Source organism: Neovison vison, chromosome 8 (genome assembly GCF_020171115.1).
Source record: "Neovison vison isolate M4711 chromosome 8, ASM_NN_V1, whole genome shotgun sequence".
Classification (NCBI taxonomy): domain Eukaryota; kingdom Metazoa; phylum Chordata; class Mammalia; order Carnivora; family Mustelidae; genus Neogale; species Neogale vison.
The window spans coordinates 83578084-83597171 of NC_058098.1; the positions used below are offsets into that span (position 1 = coordinate 83578084).

The window sequence follows — 19088 nt, forward strand, 5'->3', positions numbered from 1 at the left end:
CTGGGATCGAGCCCCACATCGGGCTCTCTGTCCATAAGGGAGCCTGCTTCCCCCTCTCTGCCTACTTGTGATCTCTGTCAAATAAATAAATAAAATCTTTAAAAAAAATGTGCTAAGTGAAAGAAATCAGTCACAAAAGACAATATAATTCCATTTCTATGAAATGTTCAAAATAGGCAAATACATAGAGAAAACAGACTATTGTTTAAGGGTGGGAGAATGGAGGATTTTGAATGACAGTTGAAGGGTATGGAAATTCTTTTTTCTTTTTAAATATTTTATTTATTTATTTGTCAGAGAGAGAGGGAGAGCGAGCACAGGCAGACAGAGAGGCAGGCAGAAGCAGAGGGAGAAGCAGGCTCCCTGCCAAGCAAGGAGCCCAATGTGGGACTCGATCCCAGGATGCTGGGATCATGACCTGAGCCGAAGGCAGCTGCTTAACCAACTGAGCCACCCAGGCGACCCTGTATGGAGATTCTTTTTGAGGTAATGAAAGTATTCTAAAATTGACTGCGATGATGGTTGCATAACTCTGCGAATACAGTGAATAAATATGTATGGTTGGGGCACCTGGCTGGCTCAGTGAGTTAAACAGCCAACCCTTAATATCCACTCAGGTCATGATCTCAGGGTCATGAGATCTACCCTGCAACAAGCACCATGTTCAGTGGGGGAATCTGCTGGAGATTCTCTCTCTCCCTCTGCCCCCTCCACCCCACCTCCCCACCCCATTAACCCACACTCTTGCTCTCACGCTCTCTCTAAAATAAATAAACCTTTAAAAATAAATAAATAAACAAAGGTGGCATTTCAAATCACTGGGCAAAAGATGCGAAGACCAATGAGTAACAGTTTGGAAAAGCTAATGTTAGATCCCGCTTCGTAACTTAGACCAAAATAAATTCTAGACATTAAAAATTTAATAAATCCATTAAAGCTAGAAAAAATTTAATCGAATATCTGATCTCAGAGTGAGAAAATCCTTTCTAAATAACGGATCATTCACTATTGTAATTCAGGAACCAATTATGTCCATACAAATAACATAATAATCCTCAATATCCAAAGACTAGCAGAAACCAAGTAGTTTGAGAGAGCAACTGTATCCTTTTTTCTCCTACTATATGGAATTTTTTTTTACTATTTATTTGTTTTATAGAGTGATAGACAGCAGAATGGCAGGCTGAGGGAGAGAAAGAAGCAGGCTCTCCACTGAGCAGGGAGCCTGATATGGGACTTGATCCCAAGACCCTGGGATCATGACCTGAGCTGAAGGCCAATGCTTACTGACTGAGCCACCAAGGTGCCCCTGGATTTTTTTTAACACAGAACATCTAAAGCAAATAAGCAAACAACCTCAAATACCACTGATGGGAGTATATATTAGTACAACCTTTCTAGGTTTTTAGCAATCAGAAGCCTTAACAGTTTTTACCTTTAGACCTAGAACATGATCCAGATTTCTATACTCAAGGACATTTTCATTGCCTTTTGGTTCTGTGGGGAGGAGGGTTAAGAGGAAACACTAAGTATTGTGTTATAGTAGGATGCCATTAAATTTCGTTTGTAGACATAAGGATATGAGAAAACGCCCATTTAAAAAAAGCAAAGAGCACATATGAACTCATTTTTATATATTCATAGAAAATTAGCTGGAATGATCTATATACCAGAATTTTAACAAAATAATTATGTTCTATTGATGTGTGTCAGCATCTTTTTTTTTTTAAATGTAAGAGCTAAAGTATTTTTTTAAGACTTTATTTATTTGACAGAGAGAAATCAGAAGTAGGCAGAGAGGCAGGCGGAGAGAAAGGGGGAAGCAGGCTTCCGTTGAGCGAAGAGCCCAATGTGGGGCTCGATCCCGAGATCATGACCTGAGTCAAAGACAGAGGCTTAAACCACTGAGCCACCCAGGCGCCCCTGTCAGCATCTTTTTTAAAACTTCCTACGATGATCATATATATCACAACCGTAAGCACCAAGTAAGTGAAACAGGGAAAGCACCGGCCAATGTGAAAATTACAGAAATTTCTATAGATATTATTAAAAAAACAGGTGGTCACTGGTGACCTGACAGTACAGTTTTTAAGCAAAAGCAGAAGCCAGATTTCAGAAGCTTCAGGAGAACGTAAGACACTGGAGGAAAAGAGACAGCTGAAGAGTAAGGTCCTTGAGGAATACAAGAAAATAAACCAGAGACAATTCTTTGTGAAGTTTCAAGAAAGTCATACTATGTTTACTATTCTATTAAACTTTACTGAAATGACCATTTTTCCAAATCTAATCAGTTTAAAAAAAAGTTGCTCAGAGAACGACTAAAATTTTATCAAATTTCCATTAAGCTTTTTCCAATCTTACCTAAACCTAAACTCCTCCCACTGCACTTCAGCTATGTTCTTATGGAATTTACCACTTTCCCTCTCCCTCCCTCCCTCCCTCCCCCTCTCTATCTCTCTCTCTCTCTCTCTCTCTCTCACACACACACACACACACACACACACACACACGGTCACAACATGGCACTTTAAGTGTTTATATGTATTGTATTATCTTACTATCTTAATTACACTTGATAGAGATTTTGTGAGGATTAAGTATCATCTCATTTCCAAGTAAGGAAGAAGGAATTAAGAGGTTAAGGAACTTAACCAAAGCCAGAGATCTAATAAATGACAGGAATAGCATTTTAATTCAGGTCTATCAGATTCCAAACATCAATCTCTCAACTACCATTCTACTGCCTCATCTTTACTGGACTCCAACCTTCCTTAAGAGGAGACATACATCTAAATGTATTTCTCTATCTACCACTGTGTCCAGCAAAATGCTTTACACATGTTAAACGTTAATGAATTTTTTATATATTGAATATTTAAATAAAGAGTGAAGTTTTTTTTAAAAAAGTGAAGGTAAGGGCGCCTGGGTGGCTCAGTGGGTTAAGCCGCTGCCTTCGGCTCAGGTCATGATCTCAGGGTCCTGGGATCGAGTCCCGCATCGGGCTCTCTGCTCAGCAGGGAGCCTGCTTCCTCCTCTCTCTCTCTGCTTGCCTCTCTGCCTACTTGTATCTCTCTCTGTAAATAAATAAATAAAATCTTTAAAAAAAAAAAAAGTGAAGGTAAGACACACAAAATAATGTATTCGGTAAATAGAACATTAAGAAAGAGTTTTCGGGGCGCCTGGGTGGCTCAGTGGGTTAAGCCGCTGCCTTCGGCTCGGGTCATGATCTCAGGGTCCTGGGATCGAGTCCCGCATCGGGCTCTCTGCTCGGCAGGGAGCCTGCTTCCTCCTCTCTCTCTCTGCCTGCCTCTCTGCCTACTTGTAATCTCTCTCTGTCAAATAAATAAATAAAATCTTTAAAAAAAAAAAAAAAAAAAAAAAAAAAAAAGAAAGAGTTTTCAAGGGGCGCCTGGGTGGCTCAGTGGGTTAAAGCCTCTGCCTTCAGCTTAGGTCATGATCGCAGGGTCCTGGGATCGATCCCCGCATCAGGCTCTCTGCTCGGCAGGGTGCCTGCTTTCCCTCTCTTTCTGCCTGCCTCTCTGCCTGTCATCTCTGCCAAGTAAACAAATATTTTTTAAAAAAATAGTTTTCAAAAAAAAAAAATGGTTTTCAACTTTCCAATTTGGGCCCACCAAAAAGGCTCCCATAAAGAGCAGAGAGGAGGGCCATTCTGCCATCAACAAGATAGTGACTGTCTATAACACAACATCAACATTCACAAGTGCATCCATGGCAGGGGCTTCAACAAGTCTAATTGCTGGGCACTCAGAGATCCAGAAATATGCCATGAACATGAGAACTTCAGATGTGCACAGACACCACGCTCCACAAAGCTTTCCAGGCCAAAGTAATAAGGAATGTCACATACCACATCCATGTACAAATGTCCAGAAAACAAGAAAATTCACCAAACTAACTATATACTGGTTACCTATGTACCTGTCATCACTTTCAGAAATTACAGACAGGTCAATGTGGATGAGAACCAATCCCTGATTTCAAGTTATAAACCCACAAAAAAAGTATTAAGTTTTCATTATAACATAATGTACTAGATATCCACGTGTTTGCTGCCCAGAAATAATCTCACCTTCTTCATGGTCACAACATGCCAAATTTCTTTGTGGGAAATATTTTTTTTTAGCTCTGAGGTTTAGGTGGGATCAGTTTCGGGAAATGGGTTATGATTAGTTTAAGGCAACTGAAGTCCACCCACTCTGAGCTCTACTTCAGCATTAAGTCCCATGACATGTAAGCCGATAATATATAAAATGCCATTCACCATGAGGTTTTGGAAAAAGCTTCCCTGTTCTTTATACAGGTTTCAAAGATTCTCTCTTTTCCTCTGTGTAGTACAAACATGATTTACAAACAGTGTGGTATAAAGATGATGAAGTAGCTATTTCTGCTACCCATGAGAAGGGCCAAACTGAGGTCAAACCAAGGAAGTACAGAGAACAAGCCAAAAAGGAATGAAGTCTTGATAACGTTCTGAATTCAAGGATTAAGAGTAGACCACACCCAAAGTCAGCACAAACTTCAAATACTTAGTGGGGTGCCTGGGTGGCTCAGTGGGTTAAGCCTCTGCCTTCGGCTCAGGTCATGATCGCAGGGTCCTGGGATTGAGCCCCGCATCCGGCTCTCTGCTCGTCAGGGAGCCTGCTTTCCCTCTCTCTCTGCCTGCCTCTCTGCCTGCTTGTGATCTCTCTCTGTGTGTTAAATAAATAAATAAAATCTTAAAAAACAAAACAAAACAAAAACCTCAAATGCTTAATTATAACTTAGGGGGTAAAATCCCTTTTCCACCAAAAGAGCTGTTCTTTTCCTTCTGGTCCTTGCAACAGAATCCTACCTCATTTAAAAAGTAATTCCCCGGGGCGCCTGGGTGGCTCAGTGGGTTAAAGCCTCTGCCTTCGGCTCGGGTCATGATCTCAGGGTCCTGGGATCGAGTCCCACATCGGGCTCTCTGCTCAGCAGGGAGCCTGCTTCCTCCTCTCTCTCTCTCTGCCTACTTGTGATCTCTGTCAAATAAATAAATAAAATCTTAAAAAAAAAAAAGTAATTCGCCATCTCCCTTTTTTAACACATGGGTGTAAATATCAAGGGATATTCACAAATTAAAACACACACAGACACACTCTTTTTGACAAAATTGGGGTTTCTTTTTTTTATCAGTGGAGTATCCTTTTATGAGTGGAGGTGGTAAGCAGAATGTCACAAAAGGATTGACAGTATATAAAATATCCAAGTAGATTCAGAAAGCAGGAAAACTCACCACATCCAGCCTACCCTTGTCTTCTGTTCCTTTACTGACCTACAGTGATCTTAAGATTTTTCACACATTTTAACAAGTACTGATCCTAGTATTACTAGTACATGCACTATGAAACTTAGTTAATATGACAGATGACTGCAACCACAGAATTTATAGTCTTGTAAAATGAAAAGACATAAAACAAGTAAACAAAAAGTAAATACCTAACTCTAAACTGTGGTAAATGCTACGAAGGATAAGAATCATAACTACTGGGGCGCCTGGGTGGCTCAGTGGGTTAAGCCGCTGCCTTCGGCTCAGGTCATGATCTCAGGGTCCTGGGATCGAGTCCCGCGTCAGGCTCTCTGCTCAGCGGGGAGCCTGCTTCCTCCTCTCTCTCTCTGCCTGCCTCTCTGCCTACTTGTGATCTCTGTCAAATAAATAAATAAAATCTTTAAAAAAAAAAAAGAATCAGAACTACTTCAGGGGTACGTGGCTGGCTCAGCCAGAGGAGCGTGCGACTCTTGATCGTGGGGTCATGAGTTTTAGCCGCGCGCTGGGTATGCATACACTTAAATTAAAAAAAGAACCAGAAATACTTTAGAATGGATGTTCAAGAAAGGCCTCCTTGAGAAAGTAACATTTAGGTTGAGACTTGAAGGCATAGTAAGGTGATAAATTCCAGGCATACATAAAGGCTCATCACTGCAGCAAATAACATCTGTGAGAGAAGCAAAGCAAGGAAATGAGGTTAGCAGTGGCTACATCACAAATTGTGGTAAACCATTCCACTCCCCTCATTCCCAACAACTATTCCAAGCAGTTAAAGGCCCAATTCAATCTTCCACCTTCCTTGAAACCTTGCCTAATCCACTTAAACCAAAATTAACCTCTCCATAGTTCCTTTGTCAGCTTTTCATGAATTTTCCAACTCCCATAGTGAAGCTTCTCAAAAAAAAAAAAAAAAAAATTGCAAGCAAGCTTACTGGTGAAAGGTACACTCAGTAGAAGTAAGAACTAAATTCTAATCCTAACTTGGCACTTAATAGCTATATAGCCTTGGCTAAATAATTGCATTTCTCATGAGTTTCTGAAGTTCAATGAACATATGTGAAATTATACAATGTTCAAATACCTTCAGAAGTAATTATCATCAGTGTGTTATATACAATTCAACACAGTATTCTAACTGCACAAGCCCTGAAATACCACCTCCCATAATATGCACACATTACATGTAATACTTGAAGAGTTTCAGCCTGTATTGCCTTTTGAGCATGTATTATCATTAATGGTTTTCAAGCTTTTTTTTTTTTTTTTTAGATTTTATTTATTTGACAGAGAGAGATCACAAGTAGGCAGAGAGGCAGGCAGAGAGAGAGAGAGGAGGAAGCAGGCTCCCCGCTGAGCAGAGAGCCCGATGAGGGACTTGATCCCAGGACCCTGAGATCATGACCTGAACCAAACGCAGCAGCTTAACACACTGAGCCACCCAGGCGCCCTCAAGCTTTTTTTTTTGTTTTTTTAAAGATTTTATTTATTCACTTGGGAAAGAGAGAGAGAAAGAACAAAGGAGGAAAAGGCTGAGGGAGAGGGAGAAGCAGACTCCCCGCTTATCAGGGAACCCAATGCAGCTCTTTTTTTTTTTTTTTTTAATTTTATTTATTTATTTGACAGAGAGAAATCACAAGTAGATGGAGAGGCAGGCAGAGAGAGAGAGAGGGAAGCAGGCTCCCTGCTGAGCAGAGAGCCCGATGCGGGACTCGATCCCAGGACCCTGAGATCATGACCCGAGCCGAAGGCAGCGGCTTAACCCACTGAGCCACCCAGGCGCCCCCCAATGCAGCTCTTGATCCCAGGATCAGAAGATCATGTCCTGAGCCCACGGCAGATGCTTAACAATCTGAGCAACCCAGGCACAAGCAGCTCACCCTGTTCTCCCCGAAAGAAACCTTACACAGAACTCCAATCTATAAAACAGATCAAAATAAGCTTTTCATTTTAAAAAAAGGGAAGAGGTTCTGAAGTCTCCTTCACTCCCTTCAAATAGGGACAATTCCATTCCAAGGAACAGTTTTTAAACCAGAGATCATTTCTGAAAATCCTGAAGAGGAAAGAATTAAGGACAAGACCCTGTGGCTTGCCACCAGTCAAGTCCCTCTAGTACGACAACAAAAATACATTTCATCTTCTCCACCAGGACATCAGATTCAATCACACTGATGTAATCAAAAAGGTCATACCTATAGTAGTGTTTCCATGTTTTATCATACTGGTTTCTAAAGCAAAGGAAAAAAATGACATTTGTTTAAGTTACTTTGTGCCATGCCAATTTTTTTATCATTTCACTCTCTAAGTGACTGTACAGTAGTGAAGTTTCTCTTCTATTTCCCAAAATAAGGGGGGAAAAATAACCTAAGACAATACTTGGCAATTTCTGCTCCCCAGGAAACTTAGCTAAAGCTTCACAATCACACACAACCATGGCTCTATCACCTTCACTAGATGCAATATGCTCAGACCTTGAGATTTTAACTCTTAACACCACTAACAAAACTCTCATTATTCCTCACAAATCTACAGATTAGATTCTCTCTTAATATATGATTTATCCTACAGGTTTGGGGACTCCTGTTAAAAGGGAAAATAGAAACAAGGTACCATTAGAACAGAACAACTTTCTGCAGACCACCATTATGCCACTCTACAAAGTGGGCCCACTCTCCCCTTAATGATATTCTTTACTTTTTTTTTGTTTTGAAGTTTTGAACACAACTTCAAAATCCCTATCTGTCTTAGCATTTTCTTAAGTCTAAATTTATTCTGAGCTTATATTCTTATACTTCTACATTCATCATTAGGTACTGAGCCTTTCAATAATCAGAATATGGTTCATGAGTTTGGCAGCAAAATTACCCAGTATAAAAAATACTTATTTTCCTTTTTTGTCTAATGGTGGTTCAGAACCAGCACATTGCTAGAATAGTCCCACAGACCTAGGAGTCAAACACTTTAAGACTATGAAGCCTATATACTGATGCTCTATTGTTAAGTTTTAGCACAATTGTCAACTTCCCTTCCAGACATGCTATATGAGCTACTCAGTAATCTGACTTCACAGACCATGTTCAGGTAATATTCAGACAATAACACAAAGAATTAAAAAACCCAAATGCCCATCAACAGAGGACTGGTTAAGTTACAGAAGGACCAAACAATGGAATACTACAATGAAGCCACTGGAAATTACAATGTAAGTGCAGATTAACATAAAAAGATGCCTACATCTTTTGCCTACATAAAAATTATATAGCAATACAGAATAAGGGACGCCTGGGTGGCTCAGTTGTTTAAGCAGCTGCCTTCGGCTCAGGTCATGATCCCGGCATCCTGGGATCGAGTCCCACATCAGGCTCCTTGCTCAGCAGGGAGCCTGCTTCTCCCTCTGCCTCTGCCTGCCATTCTGTCTCCTGTACTCATTCACTCTCTCTCTCTGACAAATAAATAAAATCTTTTAAAAAAGAAATTAAAAAAAAAAAAAAGAAAGAATTAGCTTTTGGGGCACCTGGGTGGCTCAGTCGGTTAACCAGCTGCCTTCGGCTAAGGTCATGATCCCAGGATACTAGGATCAAGCCCATCAGGCTCCCTGTTCAGCAGCAAAATCTGCTTCTCCTTCTCTCTCTGCCCACCCCATGCCACTCATGCATGTGCACTCTGTCTCCTCTCCCTCTCAAAATCTTAAAAAAAAGAACAGTGTGTACAAGGAAAGCTATATATAAGGAAAGCAAAAACAACTTACGAGACATTTTATTAAAAGAAGGACAATTTCTTTGATAAGCAGTTTCAGATATTCATTTTTTTTTTCTACATTATTTGATTTTCCCGGGGGAGAGGGAGGGGAAAGTAGGTTTCTTTTCCAGAAACAACAAAGCTACTTGCATTCTTTTGAAAAAGACTAAACATCCTGGTAGAGAAATAATTAACGAAAGGAGTTAAGCTTTCTCCTGCCACCAACACTACAGATGACACTTGCCCAACATGTTCCAAGAATTTAAGACAGATTATAATGAAGTACTCAGTTTCTGGCTGAAGTATGCTGTAGCTGATGATTATATCATATCTACTGCTTTTTATTATCTTATTCATGAATCACAAGGTATATGTTCCAATACAAGAAAGCTCGTCAAGGCACATTACTTGAATCAGAACTCTTTTGCTTGAACATTAACTCAAATGGTATATATATGGGAGACAGCACCAAAGGAGCTCTAACTTCAGTGCTAGAAAACCACCATGGTAATAGCTTCCATATCTTTACGGAGCTTTCATGTCAACAGTTTCCACAAATCTGTCCCAATTCTCTTCTGCAAACAGCCACCTTTACTTCCTCAATGTTTCTGCTCCCTCCCACCAGCTTCCTAAAGCACCCGCTCTCCAGCAGCTCACAGATACTTGGCCCTTCCGTTCAAACATTCTGACAGGAGAAATCTGACTGATCAAAAGCAGCCCCACCAATCCATCAGGTCAGGAGTCTATCTGGAATCCAATCAGCAAGGACTAGAGAAGTAGGTTCTTTGAGCAGATAAAAGCAACCTAAGTTTTCTAGAAGAGGTTACAGCTAGAGCAGGAAGAGAAACCAATCTTTAACAACTACAGTAAGGGAAGTGCAAGAAGCAGCCAGGTTCACACCACATCAACTGTCAATTAACATATTTGGAGAATTTTTTAACTCTTATGGAATTTGAGGGAAAAAAAATATTAACAGGAGTTAATCACAATAAGGAGCAAAAAGTCCAATTGTTTTCCTGGTATATAAAGTCCTAAATAAAAGTAATTCAGTCAAAGTTCATGTCACAGACACAAAGCTCACAGAATTTTGAGTTCAAGCCCCACACTGGGTACAGAGCTTACTTTAAAAAATACAGGTCATTATTGACTATAGGCCCAAGAATACTGATTTAACTAGGCAATCACATCCTTCTTTTACAAAAATCTTTCCTTAACTAAAATGTTTACCTATTCTCTGTAAGGCACTATATTAGGGGCTGGGAAAAAAAGAAAACAATGGCCCCTGAGTCTAAGGAGTTCTTCACACAGCAGGGAAAACTAATGTTAATTTAAAAAAAGAAAAGAAAAAGGAGGGCTAAAGTGTACATATATATCCTAAACTAAAGGATATTAGTCATTTTAGGAGAGGCTGGGAAAGATTTAAGAAGGCCTCACCAAAAAAGTGAGATCTGAAGCTAGGAAAAGGAGTTTGGGTCAAACTGTGCTATGATATATGTCAGGTTAAGAAGTTGGAATTTTATTCTTCAACTACTAAAGATTATGACAGTTTAAGCAGATAATATGATAATCATATACTGTGTTTTAGGCAACACTGCAGAAGAAGCTGCACAATATGAAACATTTTTTAAAGACCTATAATTAAAAACACCCAAATGGGGGAAAACAAACAAACAAACAAACAAACAAAAAACAAACAGCAAAGGGGCACCTAGCTAGTTTGGTCAGCACAGCATCCAACTCTTGATCTCAGGGTTGTGAATTTGAGCCCCACAATGGGTGTAGAGAGACCACATTTTTAAAAAAAGGGATGGGGGGGGCCTCCTTGATGGCTCAGTGGGTTAAAGCCTCTGCCTTAGGCTCAGGTCATGATCCCAGAGTCCTGGGCTCTCTGCATAGGGCCCTCTGCTCAGCAGGGGGACCTGCTTCCCTTCCTCTCTCTCTGCCTTCCTCTCTGCCTACTTGTGATCGCTGTCTGTCAAATAAATAAAATCTTTAAAAAGTAATAAAAAAAATTTTTTTTATTTTTTTAAAAAGGGGGAAGGGGGCGGGAAAAAAATGTATGCTGTGAATATGACCAACGGTTGCTACTGCTAATAAATGGGAAACTCTTGTAAGGTAATTACCCAAAACATTAAAACCTGAAAAGTTGAAAAAGAACAAAGGCAATGTATTAAAAAATGCAAAAAGCCAATAAAAATATGAACGTTTAGGGGCGCCTGGGTGGCTCAGTCATTAGCCATCTGACTTATGCTCAGGTCATGGTCCCAGATTGAGTGAGTCCCACACATCGGGTTCCCCACTCAGCAGGAAGCCTGTTTCTCCCTCTCCCACTCCCCCTGCTTGTATTCTCACTCTCACTGTGTCTCTGTCAAATAAATAAAATCTTAAACCAAAAAAAAAAAGTGTGTTTAAACTTACTATTAACTGGCTATTACAGTTTTTGCCAAAATAACACCTTTTCAAGGATAATATTCAGTACAAGTGCCCATATTGTACAGACAATACTTAAAGAGTAGAAATCAGTATATCTTTTCTGAACAGCAAGTAAACAATACAAACAAAAGTATGTTTATATTTCTGACACAGTGATAACTTCTAGAAATCTATCTAAAAAAACAGTAATGTAATTAAAAGATTTATATACAGGATGTTCATGTGTGGCATTATTTATAACATAAGAACTGGAAACAAACACAATATGAAAATATTAAATTTCGTATAAAATTTAGAAACAAAAAGTACATTTTCAAGAAAGGTTAGTAAGGAAAATGAGCAAACAAAACATTAGGCGAAACTAGTAACATTAAACATTAAGTGAAGTTAGATACTAAACTACATATATCTCATTCTTAGAAATATAATTGTGTACCACAAATATTTCAAAGCATCAACAGGAATCATCACCGGATGATTAGATTTATAATTCTTAGTATCTCTATGAGCATATGCAACCTTTATAAATAAGAAAAAAAAGTAAAGAGAAAGGCGGCTCCACCCCTTTAGCGAGGTTTCACTTTGACCTTGGTCAAGACACTACTGGAAAGTTTCTGACTCTTTCTGAAAATATAAAAATTATTAATACACACTATCTACACATTAGGAATACTTTTACATCAGATATATAGACACTATCATTAAACATATAAGAAATGTTACCATGTTTCATGAATACTGTGCTAAAGTTCATTGACAGTTATCACTGACAATGCCATAAAGTACTAGTCACTAAGTTATACCATAAAAATATACAAACTGAAATTATGCATACTACTTTAAATACTAATTGGTTAAGTGATACTTAACTAGATCACCAAGTAAATAATTCATAATTTGGCGCTTTGTGCTGTAAAATCGTATTTCCAATTTTATGAATCACTTCAAATTTTAGAATTACAGGTCAACCAAAAAATAGTTACTAATGATTTAATTCATTAGTGCCTATATACTTATAATAATATATATTATTATATATATAATATGTATAATATATAATACTTTAAAACTCTAGAAATGCATAGTTTATTAAAGGACTCATTGCTAACTATATTTAGATTCCATTCAGCTACTTAAGGACCACTGCTTTTAAATTCCTACTACAATTACAATGGCATTATGCCTGAAATTGTGAAAATACATAAAAATATACTAATATTTTATTCTGTCGAACAGTATACTCACAATAATGTCTTCCATTCAAACAGATCATCATAAAGTTTACACAGCACAGCATAACTTGTAAGAGCATGGCCTTTTTAGCCTGACCTGAGATTAAGTCCTTTTTAGATTTTGATTCCACCAAATATAGTGATGTGACTCTAAGCAAGTTATATAAACCCTAAATCTTGGTTCTCTTATCTGAAAAAGGTGACAGAGTACCTACCTCAAAGAGCTGATAAAGTACTCAACACAAGCTGCTCAATAAAGTATTCTGCTTTGAAAAATAATGCAAACAGAATTATTCTGCAAATACTGTTATCACAGTATCCTGAGTTCAAGCTTAGACAGGATTAACTAAGCAAGTGACAGGTGATCTTTATCTGGCAAACCACTTAGCCTCTCTGAGATTTAATTTCTTTAGCTCTAAAATTTAGATACCAATACTTGCTCCTGCCCATCTTCAAAGATAAGGAGGAGGGACAAATAAATTGTCTAATTTAAATGCTACATTTGGCAAACTGTAATTTACTAAACACACCCATAGAACAAAATCTGTATTTAAAACCATTTTCATTCTCTCAGAGAAACTGACTTTACCAAGGCAAATAATGACCTCAATTTACTACTGAGATAGCTACCATGATGGCCCAAAGCATAACTTCACCTCCAACCTCTTCTCATCAACACCCAGAAATGGACTTAGTAAACTAGTTCACAAAAATAGCTAGAAAAGCTGCAAATATACAAATTCAACAGAATAAACACAGGAATATAAACTTAAAATTATTTCCTAAACTGAATGCAAACCCACAAATTGCAGTAAACAAATTAACTAAATACAATCCAAGCTTTCAAAAGGTCCTTATTTTTAAAAAAGCACTGAAGGGAAAAGAGAAACTTAAATGTTAGTATTTTGAGATTGGTTACTCTAACACTAAAGCCAAACATTATTTAGAAATATAAGTTTTAGGGTACCTGTCAAGACTATTTAAAAAGGGGATGTGGGGTTCGTTATTATGTGGTTCTTAGCCTGGCTCCTTGGACAGGCTGCAGTGGGGTCCTTAAACCACAGGCAAAAGTGTGCTTTTATACCTGTATGTTTCCATGGTAAGAGTTCACAGCTTCAAATTCTCAGCAGGACTAGAGGTATAAATGGTAATATTAATTCTCTCACCAAAAACTGATGATTTATAATCTTTTGTTACCAACTTTTATTTTAACAATTTTAAATTATGGTCTGCCAGATTTTTAAATAAATATTTGGAAGTCCCTACCATTATCAAACCCTCTGCGCATATCAGATATAAAGCAGTACTATCGGCATTAGGTCTACCCTTTCATTTACAGCACAAAATTTTCACATTACACCAGTGTGTCCAGGCAGACTTCTTTTTTTTTTTTTTTTAAAGATTTTATTTATTTATTTGACAGAGAGAGCTCACAAGCAGGCAGAGAGGCAGGCAGAGAGAGAGAAGGAAGCAGGCTCCCCGCTGAGCAGAGAGCCCGATGTGGGGCTCGATCCCAGGACCCTGGGATCATGACCCGAGCCGAAGGCAGCGGCTTAACCCACTGAGCCACCCAGGTGCCCCTAGGCAGACTTCTTTTAAGTTTCACCAGTGTTGGTAAATTTGATAAGAAATAGGTTTTTGGTAATTTTTTTTCCTTTTTTGGTTAAAATCTCATGGGGAGTTATACTGAGAGATGAGTTCTGAACACATTATTTGGGGACTTTAACTCTGAATTTTTAATCAAGGATGAGTGGATGCTCATCTTTGCACAACCTCTGGGGGAATAAAGGTATAGACTTAAGAGTTATTGTGAGCAAGATTTTTTAAAAGATCCATAACCTACTTCAATTCAACAGGTTTTATCGAGTTCCAGCCATCAGGATTCCACCCAGTAAGGATAAACGTTACTATAATGAGATAAAGTAAGACCCTCTGTTCTCTAGAGACTTAAACTCTTCTGTTTGGGATACAAGAACTGCAGAAAAAAAATAAAAGAGAGAACAATTTTACAAGTAGAGGGGGGAAAAAACAACTTATAATAGTCTGATATAACCTACCAATAAAATTGCTGAATTTAGAAAATTAAAAAAAAAAAGGAAGCATCATTATGAGGTTAGTGTTTACAAAGCAAATTTTTAAACTGAGCTTTAAAGGAAATATTAAGAAATTGTCCTAAGTATTTTTAGAGCCCACTGGCTTATAAACAAATAGGAAATCCTTACTTGTTCATTAAGACAAATTTCTTAGAGGGTCTGCATGGCCACATTTTGTGAACCTGGTTCCACTAACTGTATACAATTAAAGGTAATAAAAGTTCAATTCTACTTCAAGATTCTCTACGTTTCTAAGTTTCCATAAATCCACTGCATTTTTTACTGCTTCTAAACAAAGTTCTAGGGGTTTCCCAAATAATTCAATGAGAACTTTCATGTCTCTTTTCAAGAGATAATAAAGATTAACAAACTTTAGTTTCTTTAGATACTATATTAAGGGTAATTTTCCTAATTGAGTTCAAAATAACTTAAAACTCCAAATTATTAAACCAGTTTTTCCTATATTAAAAACAAAGATGTGCTTTTCCTAATAAAACCATAATCACACAACTTTTATGATATAAAACAGTTTACTAAAGTAAGAAGAAGGGCTTCACCTACATAATCACCATATCATAAACCACCTGCACCAAAAGTAAAAGTATCTCAAAATGAATACAAATAACCCTAAAATTCTAGGAAAATTTAGAATAACACAAATTTGGGAAAGTCCAGTCTAAATATGTGCAAAACCTGCTTCCACCTGTCAGAAAGTAAACACAGTTCAAAGTAAACTAGAACCATTCCACTTTTATTACTGCCTTGCGTTATTAAAGTAAAATTCAAACACACAAATAAAATTCAAACACAAACAAGAGGATACACTTCACAAATCCATTGTCTTAAAGAATCATATTAGAAAATAGTTTGGAAGTTTTTGGAAATAATAGAACACAAATCCAAAACCCACATAAGCGGTTTGTAAATAATCATTTTCTCAACAATCAAGTTTTTGTAAATTAACCTTTTATCTAATACACCTCAACGAAGTAGGCCTTTGGGCCCAGAAGTAGTGAACTTGCAACACAGCTTGTTTCTCTAGGATCAAATACTATCTTCCAAGAGTCGGAAATAAAAGAATCTGCCTTAAATATATATATATATATACACATATGTGTGTGTGTGTGTGTGTGTATATGTATCAGTGTACGGTCGTTAATAATCAGAAGTATACGGAATAAGGCCTTTCCTTCCAGGAGACAGGCCATGACTATCCCGGGATGGTATCTGTAGTACAGTGCTCTCCTTAATAAAATTTACCATTAAAACGACGAATGGTACGCTAAGAAAAAACATCATTAACTTAAAAAAAAAAAAATAGGTATGAAGGTTCCAACCATGACTATCACAGTTCATTTTCAGCTATTTCAGGACTGGCAGAAAGGCTTAATACACCCACACACCCCCAAGGGAGGGGAAAACCAGCAACCTCCTCCTAGGGAGTTTAATGAAAATTAGCAGGTAAAAGAGGCCTCCTCAGCAGCACGCTGAAAATCAAAGAGGGCGGCCTGAGGGCCGAAGGGTTCGGACTGCGGAGGAGAGCTACGTCCTCGGACCCCACCTCCCTTCACCTTCCCGGCAGGACGAAAAAGGCGAAGGCTCATTAGTGCCTTCGTTAATTGACACCTGTAATGAGAAAACTTTCCGAGAGGTAAGACCGCCCAGGCCCGGCCTGGCCGGAGCTCCGGAACGGCCCCCTCTCGGGCGCCCAGGTAACCGGGCCGGGCTGGGCCCGAGGCGCCTCGGCGGCCGCGCCACCGCGCACCTTCCCGGGGCGCTAGGCCCGCACGCCGCCCGGCTCGGCCGTCGCCTCCCGCAGGCCGCGGCAGTCCCGGGGAGCTGCGCGGGGTCCCCAAACCGTGCACCCCCACAGGCCGCCGCCGCGGCTACTTACTTTCATTTAACACCTCCACCAGGTCTGCGCAGTTCTCGCACATCGTTCGGCCGCCGCCCCCCCCCTCCCCCGCTTCGGATCGCACTGACTGATCCCGACCGGCGGGGGGGAGGGGAGAGAGGCGGAGGAGGGGGCCGGCCGGCCGGCGGGGCGGGGAGGCGACGAGGGCGGGCGGCGGCGGGGACGGGGCGGAGAGCAGGAGTATGGGGGAGGGGGCCGGCGGTCCCCGGAGCGGGCGGGGGAGAGGAGGGGGGCGAGGGGAGGTGCGCAGGCCGGAGGGGCGCGGAGGCGCCGGCGGCGGGGAAGGGGGGGAAGGACGGGGGGAGGGGAAAGGGAGGGAGGGGGCGGGTGGGGAGAGAAGCAGCAGAGTCACTTCACCGACCAGACGCCGCGGCCACCGCTGACGCCGCCGCCATTTTAATAGAGCGTTCGGGCTGCGCTCGGCTCTTTCCGCCCGAGCGAAGGGGCCGACGAGAAACGCCTCGCGCTCTCATTCCTCCGCCTCCCGCCCTCTCTTCGCCTCCCGCCCTCCCTCCGCACACACGCCGCACGCTCCACACCCCGCCGCGGCCGGCTCGCCGCCCTCCCTTTCCTCTTCCGTCCGGCCTCCCCGCCCTCGGTCCACCCCCTCCGCGAGCTCGCCCACCCCGCCCAGCCCGGATCTCAGTCAGCGGCCGGAAGGGAAACACGAAGCGAGCGTGGCTGCGGGGGGGACTCCGGGTGAGTAGGAGAAGATGGCGGAGACACCGAGCGGCCCGCGATTGCGCGGCGTCGCCCACGGCGGCCCACTCCGCGGGCTGCGAGGCCTAGCGAGTGCCGGGTCACTCGCGCCGCCCTGTTCCCCGCCCTTGCGCTTCGCCATTTTTCCTTCGGGCCCCCGAAGAGGGATTGGCGGCGATTTCTCCCTCCCCGCTCTCGGGTTTTGGGGATGAGGGAGGCACGGTGCACAAGGGAGCCGGGCCTGAGCAACGCTGCAGCCCAGGTCGGGGCACACGGTCCTCTCCCCGCGGGGCTTTGTGAGAAGGGAACAGCCTACGGGCGGCGTAACCTGCATCCGTGTTGATCGCTACCCTCGACTCTGTAAGACTCATCCGTCCTCCAGCAGTAAGACACCTTGATGTGACTAGAAATGGCGGAGTGAAGAGCGTTCACATGGCATCTCCTCCCATTTACGCGAGAGGGCCCTGCACCAATTGCCCGTCTACGACTTTTCACCTGAAATAGCTATTCTGCTTCTCAGCGTAGAGCAGATCGCCAGGGTATTAAGACAGGGACAAAACAAAGAACAGGTGAAGGAAAGGGGACGCCCTGCTGAAGTTCGTTAACAACTAGTTAGCATTAGAAAAATATTTCCTCATACCCTCACTGATTCTTGTATCCAGTACGTTTTATAGAGATGTGACTGAATAGTCCAAAAGGGAGTGTACGTACTCTTAGAACTATAACCGGAGCAGCTCTTCAGACGCTGTAGTAATTCTTTTATAGGTTTTATCGAGGTCCCGTACCAGCATCTTCCCATGGTAGGACCCCATTGCCGGTGTTCTTTGCCTTTTTGCTGCTCCAGTTTGATGGTGTGAAGTTTCTGCCCACCTGTTCTTCAGTGCTCTATATGAGCGGGTGAGCAGGTGATCCTTTGGAGCTGTAGAGAGAATTCTGCCATCATCTTCCTTTCCCATATTTACTATAAAACTTGGGTTTCTGCAGACTTGACTTTAATCCTTGGCCGTCCAGCATCCGTTCCCACCCACCCCTCTTCCCTGCCAACAGGGACGCTTTCCAAACCCAATTTTTGTTTTATTTTTCAGGTGGCATTTAGAGACTTGGAACTCCGGAAAGAAAGCCCCAAGGAATATTTGTTACTGGTTTAAAACAGTCATGGTAGGGCTGAACCTGTGTTTGAGTCCTTGCCAGTGAAATGTGAGCAGAAATCTGCAGAGTGGATCTTTTGGAATGAATTGCCCATTACTAATAAAAAAGGGACAAATTCAGTAGTCCTCACCCTTATCCCTTCTTTCTGCCTGAAACGTGGTCTTGATACACAAAGTAATACAGCATCTGTTGTCTAGTTTTTGTTTCTATTTTTTACAATGAAACCACAAATAGGATAAAAGCGAACTATGAAGTTGATAGTGCAGAAAATTAAGATGTGGGTCTCTAATACATAACATCCTAGAGAAGCAGTTCCCCATGCCCCCCTAGTTATGTCTGTCCCGTTTTCTTTAAGCCACTCTTAGGTTTCCATTACTTGTGGCCAAACACATTCCTGATACAGAAAGTGAGGACAACTATTACCGTACATGTGGAGAGTACTTCTAGGATGTATTGAAGACACAGTCTGATCTTCAAAGAAAAATTTTTTTTAATAATTGCTTCCTAGTTGTGTGTGGTTTTTG

The 19088-nt window shown here is 41.0% G+C and overlaps 1 protein-coding gene across 5 annotated transcripts in view; it reads right to left on the reverse strand.

The window, feature by feature from the left end:
- USP34 (ubiquitin specific peptidase 34) overlaps positions 1-17798 on the reverse strand; it is a 250840-nt gene extending 233042 nt beyond the window's left edge. For 4 of the 5 annotated variants that reach the window (XM_044264038.1, XM_044264037.1, XM_044264039.1 and 1 more), the window contains exon 1: positions 16696-16790. In XM_044264038.1, coding sequence (XP_044119973.1) covers positions 16696-16738 — 43 coding nt within the window. In that variant the 5' untranslated portion in view covers positions 16739-16790. Of the gene's footprint in view, positions 1-16695; positions 16791-17743 lie in introns of those variants that run through there. The other variant, XM_044264036.1, reaches the window with a different exon arrangement.
- Positions 17799-19088: the final 1290 nt, after the last annotated feature.